Consider the following 27,543-nt stretch of genomic DNA (forward strand, 5'->3'; position numbering starts at 1 on the left):
TTCACTTGGGCGTGCACAGAGGAGGGGGAATGAAGGGGATGTGGATACAAATCCTCCACTCAGTAGCCACATGCCCTCCTAAAACCCCTGCAGGGCACACTAATGCCAAAGGCCACAAAGAGCAGCCCCTGTCCAAGTTCTACAGAGCAGGCACTGCTTCCTGCTGGCCTTGCAGCACATTGCTGAGAGACATTTCACCAGGCCTGCTCCATCTTTCACTCTGAGCCTCCTCACAGGCCAGGGCAAACTGCACCTAACCCAAAGGCATGTCCCTCAAGGTGCAGATGTCCCTGCCCCTCATCTGTGGGTTACAAGCCTGGCAGCAGCCTGAGTGTGGCAGAAAATGTCTTCTGAAGGGAGCAGAGCAACTGGGGACAGGCTCAGAGCAGTGCCAAGGCACCCAGGGGTCTTTGGAAATGCAAGCTAGGCTCCTCAGCCTCCTAGCTAGATTGAGGTGCCACAGGTGCTGCGTGCCATAGTACTGCACCATCCCTGCATCAAAACAGTCTGAGGAATGGCCACGTCCTCCTCTGTTACCTGGAGCATGTTTATTTTAGGAGAACAGATCCTCCCTCTCTGCTATGCACATGCAGTCCCCACAGGGCCGTGATGAGGGGTGGGGGGTCAGGGCAGGATCAGTGCCTTGGGTGACTGCAAAGGGCAGAGCAGGGCATGCAGAAAACAAGGCTGAGCAGACTGGGATCATGAAAACTGTGTTTGCAATAGTCTGGTGGTGTCTGTTTACTTGGGCCAGGTTTGCTTTCATGCTGATGTCCCCAGACTCCTCTCAAGACACGCACACGATGCCCCCCCGGCTGCAAGGCACAGCCGGGGCAGGGCAGGGCAGGACAGCCCCACATCACCTGGGTCTCAAGGGTAATTCCCTCTGAGCACTGCCAATTTATGAAAGACAAGCATGTCTGGCACGTATGGATGAACGTGCAGGACATTTGACATCAACATTTCCCCAGTATTTCAGGCCGGGCTTCGGCTCCTCAGGCTCCTGCCCCGCTAAAAACGCGGCACGTCCCGAATGGCTCAGAGACAGCTGAAATGGCCTGTCACCCCTGTTCCCACAGGCATTTTTCTGCTGTCTCTGAGCCAAGTTTACGCACAACTGAATGAAAGAATAAGGGTAATGACTCTTACACAGATGCAGTTATGTGCAAACATCCAAAAAAACTAGGCAATCAACTCCGGGCACTTCTGACATGCTGTACAAAGGAGAAGGGTGGGCACGGTGCTGCCCAGCCTCTCCCTGCCCACCAAGAAAACCTGATGCCTTCTCCACAAATACCACCGTTTATCTCAGAGCACGACAATGGCACAGACCTATTTAAGAAATATATTTCAGCAGGAGCCTGCTTATTTCCCTGTAGCTTTGTGTTTTACCTGATGATTGGCCCATCAGATTTTGAGCTTCTTCGGAGGAATGTAAGGGCAGCTTTTCTCCTGAAGAGCAAAGAAGAAACAGGTTTAATGCTTTTGCCTTCGAGGAGATAAGCAATGTCACTTCATCTAGGAAGCTCAAAATATGATGAACATACTGTCAAAAAAAGGCAATTCCAACTGGCACTTTGACCACCACCTAGTAAACAAAGGTACTTTAAGCATCTCCGTTCCCTGCGTACTATCTGCTTGCCAGGTCACCGTGAAAAACACCAGCCCTGGGGACGAGGCCATTGAGCCATGTCACGTCTGCCTGTCCTCCTGTCAACGTGGCTCCTTCCCTTTGCTCTCCCCAGAGCCGGGGTGCTGTCTTGCCCAGCTCAGCACCACTCCCTGCAGATGCCAGGGCAGCATCCCCACCTGGCGCCAAGCCGTTCCCCCCGGGATAGCGGGGATGTCCCACCGGGGTCCGGATCAGCGCACGGCAGGGGATGCCACCTCCTCTGTCTGGGAGACTGGCCCACATTCCTTCTGCTGGGAAAGCCAGCAAAGCTGGGAGCATGGTAATGCTGGCTTCCCAGGAGCAGTCCAGGCGTGCACAGTTAACGGCTGAGAGCTTGCCCATGAGGACCCTAACCCCCAAACATCCATCCTGTCTCCCTGGTAACCTTTCCCCACGGACCCTGCAACCTCAGCTTTACTTGCCCTGATGCTTCCATTAAATAGCACGAGTTCAGAAAGAGAGAGAAACTCTACAGGTAAGAAGAGAAGGAGATCTAGAAAGGGCATGTGGGTACGTACCAGGGAAAGCGGGGGTGGTCTGTCCAAGGGGAGTAAAGGGGGTTTGCTGCATAGCCAACTGGTGGAGCTTGGTCAACTGCTGAGGGGTAGGAGGGACATTAGAGCTAAGAAGGTTATTGTCATAGAGTACAACAAGTCACACCGAAAATCAAGAACAAAATTATAACGGAAGGAAGGGAAAAAAAAGAAAAGAAAACCAAACCAGGATGCCATGGTGAGACATGGCGAAAACATTAGCAGAAGGACTTGGCCTGGGTGAAATGCAATAAAGCCCAAATCTTTTGCAGAAGTGCTTGGTCAGGGTCTGAAGTACGATACCAGCAAGAAGCCCATTCTTAGTTTCTGCCTCTCGTCACACCATTCAGCTCCCTCGCCTGCGGCACTTCCAGCTGCTGCCTTCCACTCCCAGCCTTTGCAACCCACCACCAGAACCCTGCTGCTTGCTTCAGGGTAGCTTTAGAGCAGAGCTGTCTCAAAGGCACTGCCAGCCTGATGGCTATCACCTGCCAGCAGCCAAAAGACCCTTCTTGTGCTGCTGGAGCTGCATCGGGACCGCTCGTCCCGGCAGCAAACGCTCTCGTGTTCTGCCTCTGATGGGAAACACCCCTGGGAGATGGAGGAACCTTGGCTCTCAACATCAGCTCACGAGGAGCACAAGCCCCTTGGCAGTGTGGGGAAATATGGGCTTCAGCCATGACCAGTAGGTATTTCAGATCCTTGTATCCCTTGTTGTGCCAGGTAGGTTTTCGTGCCCCGTCAGGAAGCGGTTGCATAGAGAGGAGTTTGGAATACATTTTGTGCTCTGTTTCCCTGCTCCAAATGAAAAGAATAAACCAATAGAGCAAAAGAAAACAACACAAACAGGGCTGAAGTCTAGAAGTGAGCAAGAGGGAGGGTCTTTCCCACCTCCTGCTCAGCAGTTTTACAGGTGCTCAGAGAGATGCCAGGACTGCATCATCCCCTAAACCCAAACCACTCATTGCACCTGAGCCTCCCCAGTGAGAGAGAGGCCAGGGTTAAGATTTCCACATTTTTTGGGGAAAAAAGACTCAAAAACCAACTTGCTTCTGCAGGGAGTGCAGGGAGGTCTGGCTGGCAGCAGAGCTGGAAAGAGCAGATCAGAGAGGCTGAGCACACCAGGGCAGAGACTGGAAAGAAGACAGCAGGGAGGGGAAACATCTGCAGGTCCCTGGAGAGGTACCCGAGGGAGAGGTAGGTCTCATGGGAGAGGTCTCACCACCCCAGGAGAAGGGGTACATGCACACCTCTCCCAGTGCAGCGTGGAAAATCAGCCAAAGGTGCTACGACGGGTCCTTGCTGAGACACAGCCATGCCTGGATAGGAGCAGCCATCCCAGCACTCCTGAGGGTAGCAGGGACATCAGCATCCACTGCTTTTACACTTAACAACTGCCCTGTTTTCTACCAAATCAAACCCAAGTCCACCCTGTGTGCAGAACTCAACCAGTCCCACTGGCAGGACTCCAGATGAAAGCTTCTGATGAAACTCCTCGCCCCTCTTTGCTGTGGGGCACCAGGCAGACAGAGCCTCTCAGGCTCCAACTGTGCCCCCAGGGCAGGGGTCCTGCTTCGTCCAGTGGGGGAAACACAATATCCTTTCTGATACTTATCTAGCATATTTTTAAGACATAGTTTGGATAGCAACATTTAGCAAAGACCCATAATTACAGCAGTGAATAAAGCCTGCAAGAAGAGAGGATGGCTATGCCTTGGAGTTCAAGTGGAGGCTGCTACATGAATGGGTGCAGAGCATAAAATGTTTCCTGGAAAAAGCTGGAAGCAAAAACCTGAGACCATTTCTTCAAATTCTGGTTTCCTACACAGACCAGACGGGAGTTCCCCCACCAGTGATGCTGGGAGGGACAGGATAGGATAGCAGTGCTGGGACTCACTCTACCTGGCTTTTGTGAGACCTCACCTGCAGTACTGTGTCCAGTTCTGGAGTCCCCAACATAAGAAGGACATGGAGGACATGAGTCCAGAGGAGGCCATGAAGATGCTCAGAGGGCTGGAGCAGCTCTGCTCTGGAAACAGGCTGAGGGAGTTGGGGTTGCTCAGCCTGGAGAAGAGAAGGCTCCAGGGAGAACTTAGAGCACCTTCCAGTACCTGAAGGAAAGCTGGGGAGGGACTTTTTACAGGAGCATGGAGTGACAGGGCAAGGGGGGAAGGGCTTCAAGCTGAAAGGGGGAGCTTTAAATGAGACATTAGGAACAAATTCTTTCCTGTGAGGGTGGTGAGAGCCTGGCCCAGGTTGCCCAGGGAAGCTGTGGCTGCCCCATCCCTGGGAATGTTGAAGGGCAGGTTGGATGGGGCTTGGAGCAACCTGGGCTGGTGGGAGGTGTCCCTGCCCATGGTGAGGGGGTTAGAGCTTGATGATCTTAAATGTCTCTCCCAACCCAAACCCTTCCATGATTCTATGACAACACACAGCCATGCCAAGCATCACTAGGCACCCAGAGCAACACCCAGATACATCTCATTGTCTGCCAGGCTGGTGCATCCCCAGGAGCAGTGCCCTGCTTTGGCAGCTTTCCTGCACTCCACATTTATTTCACTCCCACACACCCGTGACTCCCGGCTGCTGCAGCCATCCCTTCATCTCCCACCACCAATTCTGTGAAGGCAGGTAGCCACACATCCCATCCCCAATGCCTCACACCCAAGCCCTTCATTAGCCAAAACTCTCACTGACCTGAGTGGGTTTTTCCCAGGGAGGGGGAAAGTCAACCAACTTCTATCTAAACATTTGCTTTTTTCTCTGCTGGAGCCTGGAGTTACCACCTCCCCATGAAATGACTACCCTGGGCTAAGGTTACAAATCAAATAGAGACTTTCACTGTTAGATTTCAGCTAACTGTATGAATAATATTCCCTCAAGAGGTAGTCATTATATTGAACCATAAATCTACTGGGGGACACTTTTGCAATGACTAATGGGTATAAATAGAAAGGAAAGGAATTAATTAGTGCCTCATCCTGGGAAAAGAGGGGGCTGAGAGGGATCAGACAGGGGATCACCCAAGCCCTTCATTAGCCAAAACTCTCACTGACCTGAGTGGGTTTTTCCCAGGGAGGGGGAAAGTCAAGGCAGGAGCTCACGTTTTGACTTTGGCATTCCCAGTTCCACCCACTCTGCAGCCACGGGCTTGCAAAAGGCATCTGCTAAACACAGACACCTCTGAGAATGAGGGCAATGTACTAAAAATCATGTTCACTGCTGGTTTCTGCACTGAGCAGTGTTTAAAATGACTGATCCTTGTAAGAGAGGTATGAGAGGAAAGATGGGGCCTGTGACCCACCCTTAGGAACAACTACTTCCAGGTCTCAGCAAACCTGCTGGGAGTCAGGAAGAGCACAGCCAGCAAATGTATTAAATGCATTTTATACCTGTCAAACAGAGGAGTCTGATAACAAGGAGAACACTCTCCAGCTGTTGCCACCACTTGCAGAGGAAACACAGAACATCTCGATCAACGCTCACGAAACCCACAGGTGTATTTATGTTCTGCTCAGGGAGCAGAAGTGAAGTACACAGAGTAGAGAGTATTTCTGAGCCACCATCACAGCCCCCTACTCTTAAGTACATGCAGACTGGTGTCACATGGAAAACCAAAGCCTGGCCTCCACTCACCTGGGTGGAATCAACACTCCTAAGAACAAAGCCCAGCCCCACAACTCCTAAGGGTGTGCTCGTGGGATCGAACAGCCTTGCCCTGCTCTCCATCATACAGAAAAGTACACCCCTGATTTAACACCCAAGCATCCCTCAGAAAGAGCAACACCACGTCATGTTCTTCCTCTGCCTGGGGGGGGTGCCTCCCACCCCCATCCCCAGAGAGGCACTTTGTGCTCAGCCCCCACTGAGGACCCCTGACTCACAGACGTGCCAGCAAGAAGGGGCCTCCGTGCTGGGACTCGCCAGGTCTTTCATCCCCCTCTGGAATACATTTAGAATAACCCTGTTTTTTCCAAGAGCTCCCCAGAACGGCCCTGGGGGATGTGGGTGGCATTTTGCCCAGCCTTGGCCCCTGCTTCCGAGTCACCCTGAGGAGGATCCCCCAAAAAGGAACATCCCCCTGCCCAGGCTTCACATAAGAAACCCCACACCCCTGGAGCTCTAGCTTCCCCCCACCCCACCAAAGCACTCAGCACCTCAATAAGCCCTTGGCTTACCAACATTTTAAGAATAAGGGGAGAAATAGAGGAGAAAACAGCTTTTTTGTTCCCTTTCTTTGCGTGTTTTGATCATTTTGAGGCACAAAATGCATAGAGTATGGTTTGTCTCAGAACAAAGGGATAGCACTGAACAATGCAAACAATTTAGCATCAGGCCAAGTCCTCAGAACTAATATAGTTTAGAGCTAACAGGTTAAAAGGCTATTCAAGGTATTACAGAGACTATACACGGCCAGTTACTTTGAAAATGTGCTATTAATATTATTGTCTAATATTAATATTATGTGTTATCAACACGAGCATGCAGGTGACATGAAAGGGTATAAGAAAAATGAGGGTAAAACTCACATCCGGGTGTGGAATGGCGTATTGTCCCTGAATTGTGTAGGCCTGCAAAGGAAAAAAGACACCATTAGGGCTGGCAGGAGGTGAGGCAAAGCCCCATCCCTCTCCACAAGGACTGCTGTCCCCAGGCTCTGCTCCTTTCTGCCTGAGGTGGGGTAAATGCTGTTAATGCAGGGGTGAAAGGAGAGCTCAGCCCCCACCCTGCTCTGCCCAGGACACCCCCCACGGGAACACCTCTCCCCTTGCTCTGCTGCTGGTGAAAGCAAGGTGCAGTATCTGGAATTTTGACTTAGCCAGCCTGATGTTGGGGCTGGAGGGGATGAGGGAAGCCTGTTCTGTGCAGCAGGCAGTTGCCCTGCACACCCCCCCGGGGCTAGCCCAGGGCAAGAGCCCTCCCCTGTGCTGCCTTAAGAGCCACCAGGGGAAGAGCTGCCCCTGTGCTGGGGCAGGAGGGAGACATACCCCTCTGATCAACACCAGAGCACACTGAGCTACCCAACTTGAAGGGCTAAGGCTCAGCTTGGCTTTTCCAAAAGGAAGGAAACAGCTCTTTAATGGTGCCAGAATTGCATGGAGTGGGAAGACTGGGCTTTGCTGTGCCAAAGGTATTAATCAAACCAGTGATGCACAGTAACATTACTGCTGCCCTTTGCACCCTAAACATGATCCTAGAAAGCCAGCCAGCCCAGGGAGCCTCTCTGTATTGCCAACTCTCAATACACTTCCCATCTTCCCAGTACATTCCAGTGCTCTGCTGGGATGGAGGGGGGAAGTCATTGCTGTGCAGAAAGCACCTGGTGCTGAGGTCTCCCCAAGCCTGGAGAGGGCTCAGGGACAGGCTGCCTGCACTGCAATGCCTTCCACCCAACAAATCCATGCCATGTCTGCTAGGCCAGCTCTTAAATGATTTTCCCCACAATTTGTAGCTCTTTTGTCAATAACATGAAAACAAGCACCACTGTGGGTAAAAAGCCAGACACTAGAGAGCCCAATATTTGGGATTTAACCAGCTAGCAGAACGTATCACGTGTTGACACATTACTCAGATGATTCTGAAAGAAATGGCGAAAGAGATGGAGAACACTTTAAAAAGGGAGAGTAAAGATAGCCAACCAAGAGGAAAAAACCCAACACTCTGAACCTCCTGCAGATTTGCTGCGTCGTTTGCAAACAGCAGTTTTCCTCACTCAAAAGTGAGGAAAAGCCCCCAAATCCTGGAGGAGAACAAAGCCCCACACACCGTGGGGACGTGGCAGGGGCTGCTCTGAAGAGCTCGCTCTTTCCTGGCAGCTTCATTTCTTGTTGGTTTTTATTAGAAAGAGCTAATTCAAGGCTGGAAGGTGTCTTGGACAGATGCAACCCCACCCTGACAGCACCTGCCTGCGTGACCTTCTGCAGAGGCTGACGTCACTTGTGGACAAAGGGGCTGATCCCTTTGGACAAAGGGGCTGATCCCTTTGGCAGCTGCCACCAGCCACCACGTCCCTCAGCCTGCAGGTCCAACCCTCCCCAAAGCATCTCACTGGCACCACCAACTGTCACCTGCTGTCCTCTGCTCACCCACCCTGTGCCACCCCTGCAGGCAGCAGGGAAGAGCTCTCATCCCAGAGACAGCTGCTTCTCCCCACAGTCACTTCTGTGCAAGACACCAACCCTTGGCCAGCAGGAGGTACACTACCTCCATCTTACTCTCTCTTTTGAGAAGATAAGTTCACCAGGCAGCTAGACTCAAAGCTCTTTTCCAGGACAGCTGCTCAGACCAAAGGGCATCCTCCTCCTGATGCAGGCAGTGACTAAGAGATGCAAATTCAGTGTGTCCTGCCTGAAATAGCCTGTGCTTTTGGCTCTGCTTCCAGCCTTAGTTTGCCCTTCTGCTATTTATCATGGTTATAACAACTCGTGTGGTGCTGCTCTGGATGGCATTAGCTACCTGGTGCTGACTCTACCTGGCTGCTGGGGCTCCCCTCCTGCACCACGACACAATGGCATCTACAGGCAGGTCCTCAGTCAACTGGAGAGGTGAGAAGATGAGGTAGAAAAAACCCCCTCTTTTTCAAGTTCCCTGCTTAAAAGCCACCACCTGCTAAATGGCTCTTGTTTCACAACTCACACGCTGCCCATTTCTGTTTGCAGAACAGCCACCAGCTCCCGTGGCATCTGCGTGCAGTGGTTACCCTGCAGAGGGAAAAACCTGCCATGGCTTCCCCAGGGTAGCCAGAAATACCACAGCACAACTGCCAGCCTGCAGACTGAGTGAGCACTGTGCCATGTCACCAAAGCCAACGTGATGCTGGCTCTCCTGTGGGCAGAGCTGCTAGCCAGCTTTGCAGCAGAGGTTATGGCCTTTCTGGGGGGAGCAGCACCCCAGACGAGCTGAGCACCAGTGATGGGGATGACTCTTTCATGGAGGCTGCCCTGAATGGAGGCTCAGCATGGTCCTGGAGTGGGTAGGATGACCCCTTTGAGTTAGGCTAATGGTTGGACTTGATGATCTTAAAGGTCTTCTCCAACCAAAATGATTCTATGACTCTACCTGGGACCACTTGCAACTATGAAAAATTATGCTTAATTGGACTAGAGAGGCCAGAAAAGAAACCTCTGCAGCCACCGTGGGAGCATGGTCATGGCCTCTTCCTCAACGGGGCTTTTCTCATTCCCTCCTTCACCCTGCTCACTGCTGGCAAACACTGAATTTGGTTCTACAGAAGCAAACTCCAGCCTTTTCTCGGCACACGAGCGCCTGGCGGAGCTGAAACCCTCCGGGCCGCCCCTTCCCCTTATCCTCCAGCAGCCATCCCAAGAGCTGAGCCATCTGCCCGGGCCCTGCCAAGTGGTTCTGCAAAGAGCTTTCAGTCCAGCTGCCCTGGCACGCGATGGATGGGATGACACCATGCAAGTCAGAAGGCAAGAAACCTGAGTGCACTAACGGGCAGCGGCTGGTGCTGCAGTAAAAGGCTGAGGTTGGCAGTGGAGGCTGCAAGCGGGTCGGCTCTTACCTGACCACCTGCAAAAATGACAGGGGTGGAGGCGGGCTTTGGGCGGTAGGGAATGGTGGCACCTTTTGGTGGGGACTAGGAAAAGGGACAAGGAGAGGGAGAGAGAACATTAGAACAGCTTTCCTGAAACGGCGGCAAAAAGAGCGTTAGAAAAGCACCCGACGGAGCACGGCCCCCGGGGCCGCCCCCGGCAACACCCGCACCAGGCAAACCGCGTTTCTGGACAGGAGGACACGGGGGGAAAATCGGTGTGGAATGGACAACGAAGACAAGCTGGGCTCCAGGAGATCCCCTGCCAAGGCACAGGATCCTAAAACCCTTGGCCAGACCTCCACGGTCTCCCTCGCCTTCGCTCTGCTCCCCACAAGCTGCACCGCCTGGTCTAGACTTGAGCTCAAGGCTGGAGTGCAGCGCCCTCCTCTCCTCTCACACACCTCAAGGAGACCCCTCAAGGTGCAGGAAGATGGGGAGGTAGAGCCACGGACCAGGCTTTTCATCCCTGGCTGCCAGGAGCCTCCTTGTGCAGTAGCTTCCTTTGCAGCCTGAGAGCTCTTGCAGGTTGACAGCCAGCCGGGGGTCGTGCCAGCCGCGCTCCGCAGCCGGAGCCGTGGAACCATGAGCGTGGGCACCAGAAGTGAGCAGCTGAGTGACCCAGAGCCATCCTTTGATCCCTCTCATCTTCCTCACCTGCTGGAAAAGGGTCACCTTCGTTCAGGTGTCGTCATTGCAAGGTGTTGTCACTGTGGTCAAGACTTCCCATGCCCTGGTGGGACAAGGTGGCAGCAACCGCTTTGGCCAGGGTGCCAAGCTCTGGAGGAGCCAGAGGCTGGAAACCCCTCTCAGATGGCAACACCAGAGGTCTTCTCCTGGAGCTGCATCGTGGGAGCAGCCAGCCAGATGTCAGCAGCAGAGGCACCGACCCATGTGTTCTCCCAGCCCTCCTCCTGCAGCAGTGACCCAGGGCAGCCCCACTCCAGCTGGCCAGAACATCTTGCTGCTCCCTGACTGGAACCCGGACAGGTCTGAGCAGAAGCTGCAGTGATGCACATCAAGCTGAAATGATGCATCCCACTGAGTGATGATGCACGGGACCTTCTCACCCCAGTTCTCTCTGATGGTTTTCTCTTGAACATAACTAACTTGCCACGGAAGAGATTTTGGAGGTTTCCAGGGATCAGGAGAGATTTCAGATAAAAGCCTCCTGGTTCAACCTGAAGTCAAATGACCCCATGACTGCTATGTAAAGATAGTCCATATAAATTACACTATCTCATGGAAAATTCTTTTATCTTTTTCTGTACACTCTTCTAGATGTCCACTTTCAGTCAAGGGGCATATCCAAACCTTCCTGCTAATCACAGGTCTCTAGGAAAGCTGCACGATCACAACCACAGGTCTGCTTTTTTTGTTTATTGCATTACCAGCCTTAGAGGGGATGAAGCAAAGATTTCTCTGGTGAGAGTTTAAGACTGAAAGGTTACAAGGAGCATCTCTGCAAAGTGTTCAAGTCAGGGGACTTCTCAGACTGCAAGAAAACTCACAGGTTTTTCTCCTTCCTACAGCTGATCCATACAAAGGAACAGCAGCCTTTCCTTTGGTTGGTGAGAGCACAACCTGGAGTCACCATGTGCCTGAAGTCACACTCCTCTGGTGGCAGAATGGACCCTCCTGAGCATCCCTGCAGCAGTGGTGGGAAACGTGGATGGTGGCAATTCCTCCTCAGCTGTGCTGCTGCCCACCTGAAGTTGCTTATGCTTGGTCCTCCTTCACCTCCACTGAGCCTTGGCAACCTCATCTGAAGCTCTTGCAGCACTGAACGTGCTCCTCCCCACCGTGACAGGGAAGCAGTGTGTGGGCTGTGCAGCAAGGCCTGAGGGGGGGGTCTGTGCCCCTCCACCTCTGGGAGGCACCAGGAGCAGAGGGTGTCATCGTCCCATGTCCCAAGGGGTTTCCTCCTGAAGCTTCTCCCATCTGAGGAGGCAGGTGTGGATGGTGGGCACGTGGCTGCAGTCGACTCTGGCAAGAAGCCATTGGTACAGCAGCATCTATCCATGGCAGAGATGTTCAAACTCTGCTCATCAGCATTCCTCCCAGAAAATGGTGCCCTGGACACACGTCCTATGTGCCCTGCTCTCCACCAGCCTTCCTCACCACCTTTCCCACTGCGCCTTGCTGGAGCCTTGGCTTGCACTCCCAGCCCTGGCTCCCCCAGTGCAGGGGATGCAGTGGGCTCCTCCTCCCAGACGTGGTCCTCACAGTGCACTGCCAGCTCCATGCTGGCACTGCCAGGTGCTTGGTGGAATAGCTGCAGCTCCCACCCCCTTCCCACAGCAGCCTTGGAGCTGCTGGGCCACCAGGCCATGGCTATTCCAGCCCATCTGGCTTCCTTTGGCACCCCCTCTCTCTCCCCTGGAGCCACCCTGTGCCACAACACAAAGCATCTCCTTTGGGGCACCCGACCAGGCAGGTTTCCAGCGTGGGACTCTAGAAACAAAAGTGTGAAGATGGTGGGAAAAAACACAGTGGGTGGGTTTCAAACAGAGGTACCAGGAAATGAGTGGTCCGACAACGCGTGGTGACGGGTATGAGAGACACGCTCCACAGCTCCCAGCGCTCCTGTGGTGCCAGCTGGGTTTATTTTCCTATGTACTTTACCCCCGTTGTCACAGACTGTACCTCCAGCATCACCACACAGATCTGTTTGACACACTGGATAATTGCGTCGGGTGTCCCCGAGATTGTCACCGCCCGCTCCGTGGAGTTGGGCAGCATGTCCCCCGCCACTTGAACCTGAGCACCTGTTGACTGGAGACAGAAAGAGAGAGGAGGAGAATTCCCACAGCTGAATGCCTTCCCTGGCAGCTAGCTCCAGCTCTGATGCCACAGGCTTCCCGAGGGCAGCACTGCCCCTTGCACACCGGGAAGGTCCCACGGGATGCGGCTCCTATGTCAGCAGGACCCCCCTGGGAAGCACGATGGTCACAGAGCAAGGGGTCCCCCTTTTCCAAGGCTCCCCCTTTTCCAAGGCTCCCCCTCAGTCAGAGCTGCAGTTACATGCAGTACCCAAGCCAGGCCTGCCTTACCTCCCTGATTTCCTTGATCTTGGAGCCTCCTTTGCCGATCAGCGAGCCGCACTGACTGGCTGGCACCACCAGCCTCAGCGTCACCGGAGGTTTGCTGGTGGCAGTGCTGTTGCTCATTGAGTTGGTTATGTCCTTGGGAAGGAAGAAGGCAAGACATCAGCCCGTGGTGCCCAGCCAGATGCCTTGCCATCCAGGCCAAACCCAAATGCCCTGGGCCAGAGGAGAGGGGTCACATCCCCCAGGTCCCCTCCCAGCTGGTCGGCAGCTGCATCACTGCCCATCGATAATTAACTGGGAGACTTCCAGGATACTTCACTGAAGCTCAGTTCTTGCCTGGTTAGAGATGTCTGGAAGGTTCTGTGCCAAGGTTGTGTACCAGTTAAGCAAGTCCAACCAGGCACGCATAGGTTGGAGGCACCCAGGCCCTCTGCACTGCTGCCCCAGCAGTGGGTACACCAGAGATCTGCTTGCCCAGTGGCCTACCCAAAGATCTGGATGCAGACCATTTTATTCTCCCCTCCTGAGGCCAAGGGTCCCCGTTGCTCACCTCCTCAAATTTGTAGGCAATCATGGCAAAAGCCTTGAAGATGGCATCAGTGGGGCCAGTGATGGTCACGATTCGCTCAGGGCAGTTCCCCTCCGAGATGTTGATCCTTGCTCCGCTCTGGAAAGAGAAAAGAAGCCCTGGAATAACCACAGCCAAGCAACCAGCGGGGAGGATGTGCAGCCCTTCCTCCAGGCTGCATCCTGCCCCAACCTGGGAAGGGTCAATACTCAAGAGCAGAAGCTCAGAGAGAGCCCTAGCAGGCCAGCAAGTGCATTGCTTTCTTGGTCTCTGGTCATCACCTCTGCCAGCCTATCAACATCCCATCTAACCTTAAAAAGTCCCACCCCTTCTCCCTGTGGTGCTTCCAGAGCTGCTCGACTCCAGCCTTCAGGCAGGGTTTCCAAGCATCCACCTTGGGTCTTTTACTGCAGAGCAAACCCACACGATCCAGGTAAGACCAGCTCATGGGGTCACTGCTCATGAAGAGTGTTGCTTACTGATCTGATAACTCCTTGGTAGCTGCAGGCACAAAAACCTTGGGCAAACTCAAGCATCTTAGGAATGACTTCATTTCACTGCTTCATTAAGGGCAAAGTCCTGGTTCTGGAAAATGTCCATTTAATGGGACAGGAGTTTGTTTGAATGTGGATTGAGAGCACTGGACCCAAAGGGCTTTGGGCACAGCCAGCTTGTGTGTCCTGACCCTGGGAATTACTGCACGTATCCCACGTGGCCACGTGCAGCCCTGGCCACTGTGCTGCTGGGCAGGACAACCCAACAGCCCTTCCCACTCCTCTCTTCCCTCCTCCCACAAATCCCTTTAAAGAGCAGGGCTGCTCACCTCCTCACGCATCTTCTTCACGGTCTCTCCTTTCTGAAAAAAGAATCAGAAACACAGGCTGTTGTAAAAAAAGATCAGGACTTCCACCTTCAAAACAACCCTTCCAAACATGCATCTCTAATCACAGAATCCCAGACTGGTTTGGGTTGAGAGGGACCTTAAAAATCATCCAGTTCCAACCCTCCTGCCATGGGCAGGGACACCTCCCACCAGACCAGGTTGCTCCAAGCTCCATCCAACATGGTCTTAAACACTTCCAGGCATGGGGCAGCCACAGCTTCTCTGGGCAACCTGGACAAGTGTCTCACCACTCATACAGCAAAGAAATTTCTTCCTAATTCCTAGTCTAAATCTCCCCTCTTTCAGCTTAAAACCATTCCCCCTTGTCCTATTACTCCATGCCTTTGTAAAAAGTCCCTCCCCAGCTTTCCTGGAGCCCCTTCAGGCACTGGAAGGTGCTCTAAGTTCTCCCTGGAGCCTTCTCTTCTCCAGACTGAACAACCCCAACTCAATATACAGCCAAACACCTGGCCAGCTCTGCACTGCCTGGCCCTCCATCCCTAGGTGAGGGGCAGGCTGAGGGTGTAAACCACCATGGCCCTGCTCCTCGAGTCTGGAACATACAACAGACAGACCAGCTACACCATTGCAGCTTCCACCTCCACCTCTACACTGCCCATTAGGAAGAAAACCACGTGGAAAAAGCTCAGAAACTAATTGGATGTTGTGAGAAGTTGCCACTTCAGGGTGCCTTCCAAGGGCAGTTATCTGGAGAGACCTCATTACTTTACATCCAAGTGTGAAGCAGGTACAACTGCAAATCTGCCCAGGGCTGGACAGGCTGATGGAAAAATAGGGTGCAAATCTATAGGAGAAGGTGTTTAAGCTGCAAATATTTGCTACCATAAACCTGCCTTTTCAGAACACCAAAACCCCAATCCTCTTTAGCCAGGACTTCCTGCACTATCACAGCAAACACCAGGGAGCAGAGCACCTTGTGAGGCTTTCCTGCCAGAGCTAAGTGCTGCGTCCTCAGACGGGTTTGCGTGGCATTTCTTTCTCTCTCTTAATTAATCTATTTAATTAACAGAAACACCTACGTGTCACCACTGTGAAGCAGCTGGAAACAACACTAGGTAAGCTTGGTGGTTGTTGTTGTTTTTTTTTCTGAGGGAATGGTCTTTTGATCCCTCAGTGGGTCTCCCATCCTGCCTGTCTCACAAACACGGTCATGCACAAGGAACACGGAAGGGACACTGCAGGGAAAAGAGGTGGCTCTGGCACCTCTCACACCACAGGCAGAAAATGGTGCAGGCAACAGCACGAAACACACACTTCAAAGACGTTGTTACCTTTCCAATGATGCTCCCGACTTCCTATCGAAAAATAAGGCAAACGCAAAAGAAAAGACATTAGAACACATCAAGCCAACCCCACAAGGAAGCAAAGACCTGGTGCACGCTGCCCCCAGCAGAAGGGCAGGGTGGGTGAAGGGCATGAGAGGGGCCAGGAGCACCACACCACCCACCCCACCAGCAGGAGGAAACCTGCTCCCAGCAGCCTGGGGCTGCAGAGGCTGGCTGGGCCCAGGCACAGCTGGAGTGGGGGTGAGGAGAGGGAGCTGAGAGGACACCCCCTTTTTGGGAGCCCCTTACCTTGCCGTGCATCAGCAGCCGGATGGTGAGGGTGACGTTCAGGCCGCCTTCAGAGACCTTGGACTCCATTTCCTAGCAGGAGATGGGAGATGTGTGTTAGCTGGGAGGGCAGCCCTGGGGCAGGAGGAGACAGCACCACAGCCGTGTCACCTGGGGACAGAGAGGGGAAAGGTTTCCTCTCAGAACAGGTTCCTCTACATGGAATGGACCCTGCGGAGCTGCAGGGCATGGGAATGCCACAGCTGGAGGAGCTGCAGGGAGATGTCCCAGGATGAACACCTCCATGGGTGCTGGTGGGGCTGCCAGGGGGTCCATGCCAGGCACCAGGCTGGGAATGGCCCACAGCTCTGCCAACAGCTTTCTGCAAAAGCCACGGTGGGAGCCAAGGCTGAAGAGCCCGAGGTGGCACAGCCAGACTGTCACCCCACACCTGAGAGAGCCAAAAAGCAGCTCTGCCCATGGACAGAGGGGTTGGGGCAGCCTGGCCAAACACCAACGGCTGAACTGGGACTTTAAAAAAGACCCAGAGCCCCTACCAGGCAAACCAAAACCCACCATTTCGAGCGTGACAACGAGACACAGAAAATCAAAAAGGCAGTTTTGCAGTAACCAGGAAATATCTGTCTGACCCCAGGAGCCCAGAGCAGGAAGGATGGAGCTGGTGTCCCAGCTGCTACATGTCTGGGTTTTCAAGCTGACCTGCGTGCACTTTGGCTGGGCTCTGTGTCCCAAGGCCACACCATTCCCAGCTACTCATGCTTTGCATGGATCCAACCAAACCTCTGCAAGCTTTCCCACTGCTGCCAGGTTCCTTTCCCTCTCCATTCTCTCTCCTCCTCTGCCCTCTAGAGGGAAATTGGTATTTCCACTGACATGTTGAAGGCAGGAGGGAAAAAATTAAATCAATCACCAAATGGCAACAAATCCTTCCTTTTCTTTCCTGAAGCCTCGTAGGTAGCACCTCTGAGCAAGGACCAAGCATGTGAGATGTCTCTGCAGGCCACTGCATGGGGAGACAGGTCCTGTCTGTCTCAGAGGGAGGTGCCAGCATTCCTCTCTCCATGCACTGCTGAGAGATGGGGAGCAATTCCCCTCCATGCCATTTAATTCCTCAGTATAAATCCAAGAGTTTTTCAGCCTGGTCACAAGCATCCAGCATTTTCCTTTGTTCAGACAAGGACTTGTGTGACTAAACAATGGGAGGCAAAGCAGTTTGCCAGTGATACTTGAATGTAAAAAGGCAGCAATGCACAAATCATGGCTGGGAGATGGCTTGGATCTAAAAGCTCCTCTTCCAAGAGGTTCTGCTGAAACCCAAAATGGATAAAACCAAGATGGTGTTCCCACTGAGCTCACAGGAGCCAGGCTCACTGGGAATGAGGTTGCTTAGAGCCTGCCTGCAGGTTACAATAAAACAAAATGTGAAACCCTCACCAGGAGGACAAGAAAGGACACATCCAGCTCTGTGAAAAGTGGTGAGGAGGAGCCTGTTTTGGAGGAAGAAGCTGATGACCTTGGGGACCAGAGCGATGGGAACAGGCTGACACATGACAGCACAATGTGCTAGATCATGGAATTTCTCCTTCAGGACTGAGCCCGCTGCAGGCAGGCAAGGACAAGGGACGGGTTGTGCTGGTTTAACCCCCTGCTGATTTTGGGGTGTGAAAAGGATGGACCCCAAAGCCCAGCGGGGTGGCTGAGGTGCTCCAGACCCAGGCACACCCCTGTGGCAGCAGGAGAGCTGGCGTTCACAGCAAGGTGGGTCACAACTTGCCTGTTAAGGACTGGCCAAACTGGCAGGTTTTCCCTCTCGGGACCCCGTGGAATGGCAGGACTTACCAGGGGGTGGTCTGCCAGCCCCTGCTCCACGTCCCTCTCAGGAGGGACCCTGCACTGGGCCGTTATGTAAATGTTTCCAATTGATTGAAAAAGTGGGTCATGTGTTTGCCAAATGCTCCTGGCTTTAAGATTTATCAGCATTATTAAATTAAACACGCTTCATGCTCCAGTGAGCGGGAAAGCTACATTGGCCTTTTCTTAATCATACTAGTGAAAGGTAAGTCTTTTATAGAGGGGGGGGGTTCATAGGCTCAATGGAGATGATGGGAACAATAGAGCCCAGGCATTGACCCCAGGCTCATGTCTCCCCCCCACAGCCCTCCTTCTGCACAGACAAAGGGCTGGGGGGAAAAAAACCCAAACATCCCCCAAACGCCATTTTGAGCATTTTGGAGCATTCCCTGCCTGGAGAGAGACCCATCTCAGACCCTTCCTCTTCACCATCACGTTCTGCCTAGTTCCCAGCAGCTCTGAAATGGCTTCTTTGTCTCTCCCCTCCAGAGCCCCCAGGACACCATTACATCCAGCCCAACAGACAGAGGGGGTCCAGAGCCCAGCTCCAACCCAGTGCAAAGAGGGTGCAGCCCCACAGAGGTCAAGCACGCAGCATTAGGAGACCATCAGGAGCATTAGGTGCCCAGTTTGGCCCCAAAATGGATGTTGCAGGGCCAGCCAAGAGAGGCTTGGCTGAGCATCATGCCCAGGCACCCAGAGGGGGAGGACCAAGCAGCATCCTCCCAGGCACAGCCGTGGAGGGGAGCAGCCCAACATCTCTGCAGCAGGGAGCTCTGCAGGAACAGGAGTGCTGAGCTGTCCCAAAACAGCTGGATAACATCCTTCCCAGGGATGATCCCACTGTAGCATAAACAGTCCTTCCAACTGCAGCTGCCTTTTGGGAGAGGAGGCACCATCAGCACACAGAGCAACCCGGCTCTTCCTCCTCCCTTGGTTTTGAGATTATCTATATTAAATTCTGGGAAGATGAAATTCCTTCATCTATCTTCTCCTGATCTGAAAGAGCAGCTCAGCCACCAGTGACGAAGGAGAAGAAGAGGAAGGAAAATATAAACCCAGAAAGACTCCTGCTCTCCACACACAAACGTACACACTCTGATTTTAATCCTTTCCAGTGTTTTGGAGGTTGGAACAATCGCCTAGGGAGGTGCTCTTGCCCTTAGACTTGCTGATACCTCATAAATACTGACACCCTCCTCAAATTTGAGCACAACCTTCTAATTAGGGCAATTCTGAGCACCACGTAGTAAATTAATATAATACCATGATCATCTTCCAGATGGGAGATGGCACGTGAGGCAGAAGGGAGGGAGACTGAGCTCTGGGCTGGACTTTTATTTCCCAGCCTGGTTTCCAAGCAGGAGCTGGAAAAGCAGCTGCTGGGATCCCTGCAGCCCCCTCAGAGGGGGATAGCAGGGGGCTTGGCTGAGCTCAGGAGACATGGCTGGCTCTGTGCTTGCCAATGCCAGCTCTCCTCCTCCTCCTCTTCCTCCTCCCATGCATCCCCTTGGCTCCCTGGGCATGTTATCCATGCGTGAGCAAGTCCTGCAGCAAATGCTGCCTGCACCTCCTCTGAAAATGCCCCGTGGAGAGCCGAAGCATCTGCTGCCAGAACTGGGGAGCAGCTCCCCTGGGACAGCCTGGGACACAGCTTGTCTTTTGGAGAAGGTGGTTGAGGCTCCCATAAACAAGCTCCACCACAAAACTGTTCCTTGTCTTTGGACCCCAGCTCCAAAGGGATGGTGTCTCTTATCTGCACTGAAGTCAGCCTTGTTCCTCTGGGATGGGTGGTCCTGCCAGCAGACAAACTCTACACGAGGTAGAGTTTATCTGGTAGATCTTGTCACAGAATATCCTTATCAATTTTACAGAGATCAAGTGTAATTGCTTTTCCTAAGTATTTGTGTTGGGGGGCAGCAATGCTTTGGTCAAGCTGTTTGAAGACAGAGAGGACAACTTGGCACAGCAGACACTGCCAAGCAAACTCTATGAAGAAAGTCTCCATCACCACCCTCACCCATCACACAGCCCCCACAAAATCACACGTTCTTGATGTTCTTAAAGATCTTTTCCAACCTCAATGATTCTATGACACGTTTGGCCAGTGCAGGCTGATAAGCTCCAACACCTTGGAGCCCTGTTGACCAAGAGCCCTTGCCAACACAGGCAGGAAAAGCACAGGGCCCCTGGAGTACCTGTCTGTACAGGGATGCTGTGCCACCTGCCCAAAGGACCACCCTGGAGACCCTACCCTGCAGCATCTGGGGCAGTTGCTCAATGGCAACGTCACCCTGAAAAGCATCCAAGGTGCTTCCCAGGCTCTTTGGGGCTCCAGCAAGCCCACCAGCAGAAAGACAAATGTTGAAGATCACCACAAAGCTTCAGTGTCCTTCAGCAACACGCGACAGCACCACCCAGATTTCCAGTGTGGTTGGCAGACTTCCCTGTTGGGGATGAATATCTTGGCCAGAAAAGTCCATCCCTCAAGACAACACTTTCCACCGGGAGGGAGGAAATGTTTAAACACCTCCAACCTCTCAACACAACCTTCACAAAACTCGGGCCAGCCTCTTCTGACCCTTGAAAAACAGAAGATGTGCTAAATGCAGAGAAAAGCAGGGAGAAGCCAGGCAAGAAGCTGCTTTTCTGACGTTTTATCCTTTCTAGCTTGCTCTCCTGAGGAGCACTGCCCATCCACCTGCGTAAGCAGGAGCTTTCTCCCCACTCATCTCCCAGCAGCTTGATCCTGCCATTAAGTCCTAATCCGGTGGTTTCCAGCATTGTTCCAGCAGCTGGGAAGCACAGCCATGCAGCCAGCTCAGGATTATGACGACAACACAGTCTGGCCAGGTCAGGACAGAGGTGGAAGGAGGAAAAAAAAAAAAAGCTTTTCTGCTACAGCAGAAAAGCAAAGTCAAGCCTTCCCTGAAACCCAGGCTCCAAAGGGAAACATGCCAGCCATCAGCAGGCTTGGGCTGCCAGAAGGTGAAGCTGTGAGAGGACAGTAGCACCCCCTACGTGAGTGACACCAAGTGCCATTTTGCAATAAAGCTCCATTTCCAGCTGCTGCCACTTTCCACGGGCTCTAGTCGCTTTGTTTCCTCACCAGCTTCAGTGGAGATATTTTAGAAATCTCTAATCAAAAAAAGACAAAAAAGAGCCCCCGTGCTACCTCAGCCAGCAGCACATCCCTGCTTCCCACCTGCCCTTGCTCTTTCCAAGCATCACAGAACTATGTCCCTGCTCCTGCCCTTACAGCAAGCACATCTAGTAGCTTCGTTCTCGGTCACCTGGCTCCATTTCCCTGCTCTCCTCTAGGTGAGATGTCTCTGCTCATGGCCCAGGATGTCACTCAATGGCTGCTGACAAGTAATTATAACCTGCTTTCCCCTGCTTGCACCACGGGGCTCTTCCAGTCTCACCCACCTCTACCTGAATTCTGTAGCAGGGATGCAACTGTGCCTTTCTCTGGACCCTCTGCTCCCTCCCTTCCCCTCCCTGCTCTGCTGGCTCCTCTGCCCACAAATTCAGTGCCAGGGCCATCAGAACAACCTCTCTTGCTGCCTTCTTTGTTATCTCCGTGCTTCAGGTTGTCTTCTAACTTCTGTTTCCCCCACCAACCTCTTTGCTAGTTGCAGCTCTTGAGAGCTCTTTTCTGTTTCCTCCATAACCACTTCCTGCCACCCTTCATGCCAGCATGGATTTCACCCCAGATCCTTTGCCCTCTGGAGAGCAGGGTTGGTTTTTCACACTGGATGGCCCTGCAGGGAGAAATACTGGCTCTAGATATTGGTATCAGCTAGACTTCAGGAGCAACTGGTATGATGGTTCATGGTTCCAGCCCTGTCACACCATGGTGGGCTCAGCCATATCCTAACCAAATGCACACTTCTGCTCTCAGATCAGCCCAAATCACAGAATCACAGACTGGTTTGGGTTGGAAGGGACCTGTAAAGGTCATCTATTTCCAACCCCCTACCATAAGCAGGGACACCTCCCACCAGCCCAGGCTGCTCCAAGCCCCATCCAACCTGCCCTTCAACACTGTCAGGGATGGGGCAGCCACAGCTTCCCTGGGCAACCTGGGCCAGGGTCTCACCACTCATACAGCAAAGAAATTTCCTCCTAAGATCTAGTCTAAATCTCCCCTCTTCCAGTTTGAAACCATTCTCCCTTGTCCTATCATTCAATGACATTGCTAAAAGTCCCTCCCCAGCTTTCCTGGAGCCCCTTCAGGCACTGGAAGGTGCTCTAAAGTCTCCCTGGAGCCTCCTTTTCTCCAGGCTAAGAATCTCCAACTCTCCCAGCCTGTCTCCAGAGCAGAGCTGCTCCAGCCCCCTGAGCATCTTTGTGGCCTCCTCTGGACTTTCCTGAGGAAAGCAGGTAAATCTCTACAACAAAGAGCAGTACAAACCCATCTCCAGCCTGTGGACACTTTAAACCCATGGAAAGATGTCCAGCAAGACACCTGCTGAGTACCTGCAGCCCACAGCACCTCAACAGTGAACCAAAACCAGGAGCAGCCACCCACAGAAGTGCAACCCTGGCACAGCTGGTGCACAGATCTGCAACCACATGTGCAATCAGAATCAGGCCCTGCATGTCAGCTGGTCTCCACTGGCTCCAAGGCAAGCCCAGCCTGAGAACAACAGGTTTTGCCACAGTGGCAGTGCCATTTGTGCCACCTTCTGTGTCAAGGAGGGCAAACAAAGCTGCATCTTTCCCCTACCAATCACCCCGGGATGAACGCTTTGCATGCAACAACTCCATCCCAGGTGGCAGACCAGCAGGATGGTATCACCTCCCTGTTGCCCTGACACATCTGCAGAAGACATAAAACTTGGAGGTTTCTACTAATTAACAGGTTCTGGGGAAATTTAGGAAGCTGCACCTGAGATACATACCAGCAGAGATCTACATGATGCAGAATTCCCATTCATTCATTCATTCATGTGTTGCAAGCAGAGGTTGGACTCACAACAGTGAGGGGAAACTGGATTTAGTGGGAACAGGCTGTTAGATGCCCTTGTGCAACCCCAAAAACCCTGGCTGGGCTGGCTTCAGGGCTCATTGATTGTGGAACCCTGAACAAAATCAGTTACTTGACCAGATAAATAACCATCTCAACAAGCTGAGATAACCCTGCTTGGGATAATCATCCGTCTTCACTGAGTTGATTTAATTTTGGAGTAAATTAAAGCTGCTTTTGGAAGGCTGCTGTGAACGAGGCACTTGAACTCAGCCACTTCCAATTCACCTTGTTAGCTCCTTTTGGAACAATTTGCCAAAATACTGTTTTCAGGGACTGTCAATTTGTTTTAAGTACACTGGAGATTTTTCACCCATTGGGCGACCAGAGCCAATGCTCTCTGCCCTGCTCAGTGGGGTCCATTATAATTAGTGACCAAGAAGAGCATCCTCAGATGTTTGTGAGCAAGTGCTGGGTGGACTCAAGACCCCAGATTTTCCTGGGGTAAGGAAGGTCTCCTGGATCACAGCTTTTTCCTCTGTCGGCAGATAAAACTGATCCATTTCAGGTTTTTTTTTTTTCCTGAAATACTGGCTGTCCCTCCATGCCCAAGCCAACATTTTGGAGAGGCTGGGAGGGAGGACCCCAGAGGAGGGTGCTGATGGACCAGTGAGGACCAAGCACTGGCTTGGTCTCTGCCCAGTGCAGGTGGCCTGGTGGCCTCAGGAAGGCCGAGCTGGCAGCACCGCATGGACCTTGCTGCAGGGCTCAGCACTGCAGAGGGGGGTGGATTCTGCTGCAGACACTGAGAAGGAGAGAAAAAAAAAAAAAAAAATCCCCAAGCTTTCACAAATGAGCTGAAAGGGGCCTGCCTGGCACTGCAGAGGCCGGGAAGATGACCACTTCAGTGCCACCCTCCACATCTGCACAGCCCTGAAGGTGTCGGGGGGACAGGGACCAGCAGCAGCAGTGCCACAGAGGGCTGGGGGATGGAGAAACCTGTGTGATGCCAAGAGACCCAGAGAAGCTCTTCCACCATTTCTGCAAGCACCAGCAACAAACACCCTCTGGGATGAGCCTCCCCAGAGGGAGGAAATGCCCTACATGGCGGTACAGTGGTGGCAGCAATGAGGCTGTTCTCCCTGTCCTGGAAGAGAAAGGGAAGCCTGGGGCAGATTAAACCATTTGAAGATGGCTGGGAAATGCTCTAAACCCCACCAAGACATTTCTCTGTAACACTCCTGCTACTCTGCCAGGTGACTCCCCTCGGGGGGGAAGCTGATATATTGGAGAGCAGAGCAAGAGGCCAAAACAAGCTTGGCAGAAGGGAGAAAATAAGGCACAGCTCAGCAAGGCAAAGTGCTGAGCTTGGCTGTGTGCAATCAAGGGAAGAAATTCCTCACTGTGAGGGTGATGAGACCCTGGCTCAGGTTGCCCAGGGAAGCTGTGGCTGCCCCATCCCTGGAAGTGTTGAAGGCCAGGCTGGATGGGGCTGGGAGCAGCCTGGGCTGGTGGGAGGTTGGGACTAGATGATCTTTAAGGTCCCTTCCAACCCAAATGAGTCTGAGATTGTCTAAGCGCACAGAACCAGAGGAACAGCTCCCCATCCACCCAAAGAGGGCTGGGAGAGACAACTCAACCTGCAAGTTTAGCATCTGCAGGTGGAAACCAAGACTGACAAGGTGAGTCTTCAACAGAGATCCAGCCAGCAGAGCAACCCCAGAGCCCTGGGGCCAGCAAAAACAGCTCATGGGGAAGGGCTGGAGGAACCAAGGCTCTGCAGAACAAGGCAGGCAGGGCAACAGCCTTGAGTGAGGGGCTTAAACTGCAGTGAAGAAGATCCAGGCTCAGTGCTGGAAAAAGAGCTTCCCCACAGCCACATCCTGGGGGTGACAGTGTCATCCTGCCCACTCGCTGTTGTTTCAATTATACAGACCTTTGCCTATTTGCAAATAAAACTCATCTCTGCTGGACAACTGCACTTACAACCTCGACATTGTGCTATGCCCAGGGTTGGCCACCCTTCAGGGATGCACCCAATTCAGCCCTTTTCCTTTCCCTAGCCAGAGGCTAAGGAACAGAAGGCAGGAAACGCTGCCTCGCACTGGCAGATGCCTCAACAGATTCCCCAGGGATGTTCTGCATCAGCTCCAAAGGACCTGTGTCCTGCCCAAAGGGTGCCAGGGCACCCAGTGTTGGAAATGCACCCCTCTGGAGGATCGAGGGGTGAGACAACCACACAGCTGCCTCCTGTGTGCCAGTTTTCAGAGGAAGGACAAAGGACACCCAAAAAAAGGATGCCCACGGCCAGAGGTCAATGGGGAGAAGAGACCACGGGGAGTTGTGGGGACCTCAGAGGACAAGCTGCTTGTCCTTCAGAAACCTGGAAACAAGAGGGCACAGCTCTGCCAAGAGCTCCAGGCACACTCCTGGCATGCTTTGAACTGGGGGGGTAAAGGGGGGAAGGTAGCAGCTGAGAGCAGAACACCTCTGGGGCCTCGGGAAAGCAGAAAGCAATGGGCGCCTTCATCCCACTGCTGTACCAGGGACCCAGCACCTTGAGGGGGCAACTCAGACCTCTTAGGTGACTTAGGGACTCTCTTGGGTGACTTAACCAGCACCTGCAGATGCATGCACAGCTGGAAGACCCACAGAGGTGGCACCAAACCTCCCCCCCTGCTATTTTACTTGATCCAGCCACCAAGGATGTGGCCTCCTGTCCCCTAATCCCTCTCTCTACCTTGGCCCATCATGCTGCATGTCCTTGCAGGCAATTCCAGGTTGGGGGGGGCACCTCCTTCCAGTGCATCCTAGGAAACAGATGAGGATGCAGCCGGGACAATCTCTGCACAGCTTGGAATCAGCAGGAATGCCACAGCCCCCCATCTGTGACCCCCCTCCTTCCCCTCCACCAGGGCCTGCTGGCTGCCCTGGGTTTAATCCCACAGGCAGCATCATCCCAATAATTTCCCTCCACTTTCAATCTACTGATCCGAGGGCAGCCCACAAATCCCTTCATCCTGAGAGCGAAGCAATCTCCTGCCTCATCTCATCCCATCTCCATCCCTCTCCCTAATCCCTGGGAACAGGAATGGGGTTTGCAGCACCCTGGCTGCCCCAGAGGGGTGGACAGACAGACCGACCGACCCAGAGCACGGGGGGGGGCAAAACTGGAGGTGCCACATCAAGATGGACAAGGCACATTATTTTGACCGTGCTCAGTCTCTACAAAAACCAACTGATTTAGGTGATTTTTTAAATGTATTTATTTATTTTTAAGTAGATGGCAGCCCAATGCCAGTCTGTGCAGGATGAAAGACAAGGGGGTTGGGGGCTACTCTCATGAATGTCACCAAATTCCTCAAAGCATCTGGGGCAGGTCCTAGCCTCTGCTGATCTAGGGGTGGGAGAACAGGCAGGTCTTCCTGCCTTCCCCCCCCTGCCAGGCAGGGCCATACTGGATACACCATAACTCTGCTTGGTCTCCTCCACATTTAGGAGAATCCATGGGGACCGAGCGAGACTGACGGGGGAGCCACGACCAGCCTGGTCCCATAAATCCCAGCTTTCCCAGAGCTGGATCCAGTGCTCTGGATCCTGTGCCACCCCTCCACAAACCTAAACCCGTGACTTTCACTCCAGCCATAGATGCTCTTTGGGAATGGGAGACTGATGGGAGACATCCTAAGGGGGGAACCCTTGGGGTCTCCCTTTGCCCAGGAGAAGCAGGGTTGGTCAAGGTGCAGCCCTAACCCCATCCTTCCTTTTCTGAGCACTGGAGAAGATGGGTGGGGAGGGGGTGGGAATCCATGCTCAGTGGCCACCACAATCCTGCCTGACTCTGCCAGGCCAGGCAGGAGGACGAAGGGGCAGCGTGTGACAAAGGTGACCAGCGGTCGTGCCGGCGGGGGAGCCGGGGTGGCAGGGGTGGCTCTTCCCAGCTTTGGCCAGGGAGGAGGAGGAGGAGGAGGAGGAGGAGGACAGGGGTGGATCGTGCACGGCGCCGTGCTCAGACCCTGACAGCAGGCTCCAAAACTGTCACTCCCGATCTGTTTTCACTTCAGCTAAACCTCAACCCCGATTAGAATCAAGAAGAGCCGCCTGCTCCTCTCTCCTTCTCCCCCGTGGTAGGTCCTCTGTAACCTCGGGTCTGAAACACTGAGCACAACTCGCTGGTGAGGGAAGGGGTGAATTTGCTTGGCTGGGACTGCAGGCTGCTGGGGAAGGGGCCACGACCAGCCCTGGCCCCAGCCCTGCCCCTGGCTGCAAGGGCACGGCTGCTGCGGTGGCCCCATCCCTGTGGGTTCCTGCTGAAACCCAGGGTGGGATTTCAGCCACCCCATGCCTGTTCTGGGTTCCTGCTGAAACCCAGGGTGGGATTTCAGCCACCCCATGCCTGTTCTGGGTTCCTGCTGAAACACAGGGTGGGATTTCAGCCACCCTGTGCCTGCTGCAGGCAGGTGGTACCTGCATTCGGGGAGTGGAGCAGGTCTGGGGCCAGTGGGGTGCCCTGAGCTGGCACCCAAAGCATGAATGCCACCCACTGCATGCATGGCACCCACCACAGACATGCCACCCACCAGAGGCATGGCAGCCAGGCAGCTCATGCAGCAAAGCCTGAACAAAGCACAGAAACTAAACCAGGAAGAAGCGTCATCTGCGCAACCACGGAGCCAGGATGGACACACTCAGTGAGAAGCTGAAAGAAGCTGACTACAAGGATGGAGACAGTCCTCGCCCATCAGGGAAACACTGAAATTCACTTTCCGTATCAGCTGGCTAAAAAGCAGCTGCAGAGGCCTGGTAAACTCAAGCTACACAGGCTGCCACCCACCCTGGCGCTGCAGGAACGGGGGGGCTCCATGCC

The 27,543-nt window shown here is 53.4% G+C and overlaps 1 protein-coding gene across 23 annotated transcripts in view; it reads right to left on the reverse strand.

Moving 5' to 3' along the window:
* Positions 1–27,543, reverse strand: part of PCBP3 (poly(rC) binding protein 3) — a 65,500-nt gene that overhangs the window by 15,312 nt on the left and 22,645 nt on the right. For 10 of the 23 annotated variants that reach the window (XM_051623834.1, XM_051623826.1, XM_051623825.1 and 7 more), the window contains 10 exons: positions 15,854–15,925; positions 15,551–15,574; positions 14,199–14,231; positions 13,358–13,474; positions 12,811–12,942; positions 12,404–12,532; positions 9,659–9,802; positions 6,735–6,776; positions 2,191–2,269; positions 1,393–1,452 (listed from right to left, as the gene is read on the reverse strand). In XM_051623834.1, the coding sequence (XP_051479794.1) occupies positions 1,393–1,452; positions 2,191–2,269; positions 6,735–6,776; positions 9,659–9,802; positions 12,404–12,532; positions 12,811–12,942; positions 13,358–13,474; positions 14,199–14,231; positions 15,551–15,574; positions 15,854–15,922 (829 nt within the window). In that variant the 5' untranslated portion in view covers positions 15,923–15,925. The remainder of the gene's footprint in view (positions 1–1,392; positions 1,453–2,190; positions 2,270–6,734; positions 6,777–9,658; positions 9,803–12,403; positions 12,533–12,810; positions 12,943–13,357; positions 13,475–14,198; positions 14,232–15,550; positions 15,575–15,853; positions 15,926–27,543) is intronic. The other 13 variants (XM_051623839.1, XM_051623841.1, XM_051623833.1 and 10 more) reach the window with 9 other exon arrangements.

This window comes from Apus apus, chromosome 6 (assembly GCF_020740795.1).
Source record: "Apus apus isolate bApuApu2 chromosome 6, bApuApu2.pri.cur, whole genome shotgun sequence".
NCBI classification, from domain to species: domain Eukaryota; kingdom Metazoa; phylum Chordata; class Aves; order Apodiformes; family Apodidae; genus Apus; species Apus apus.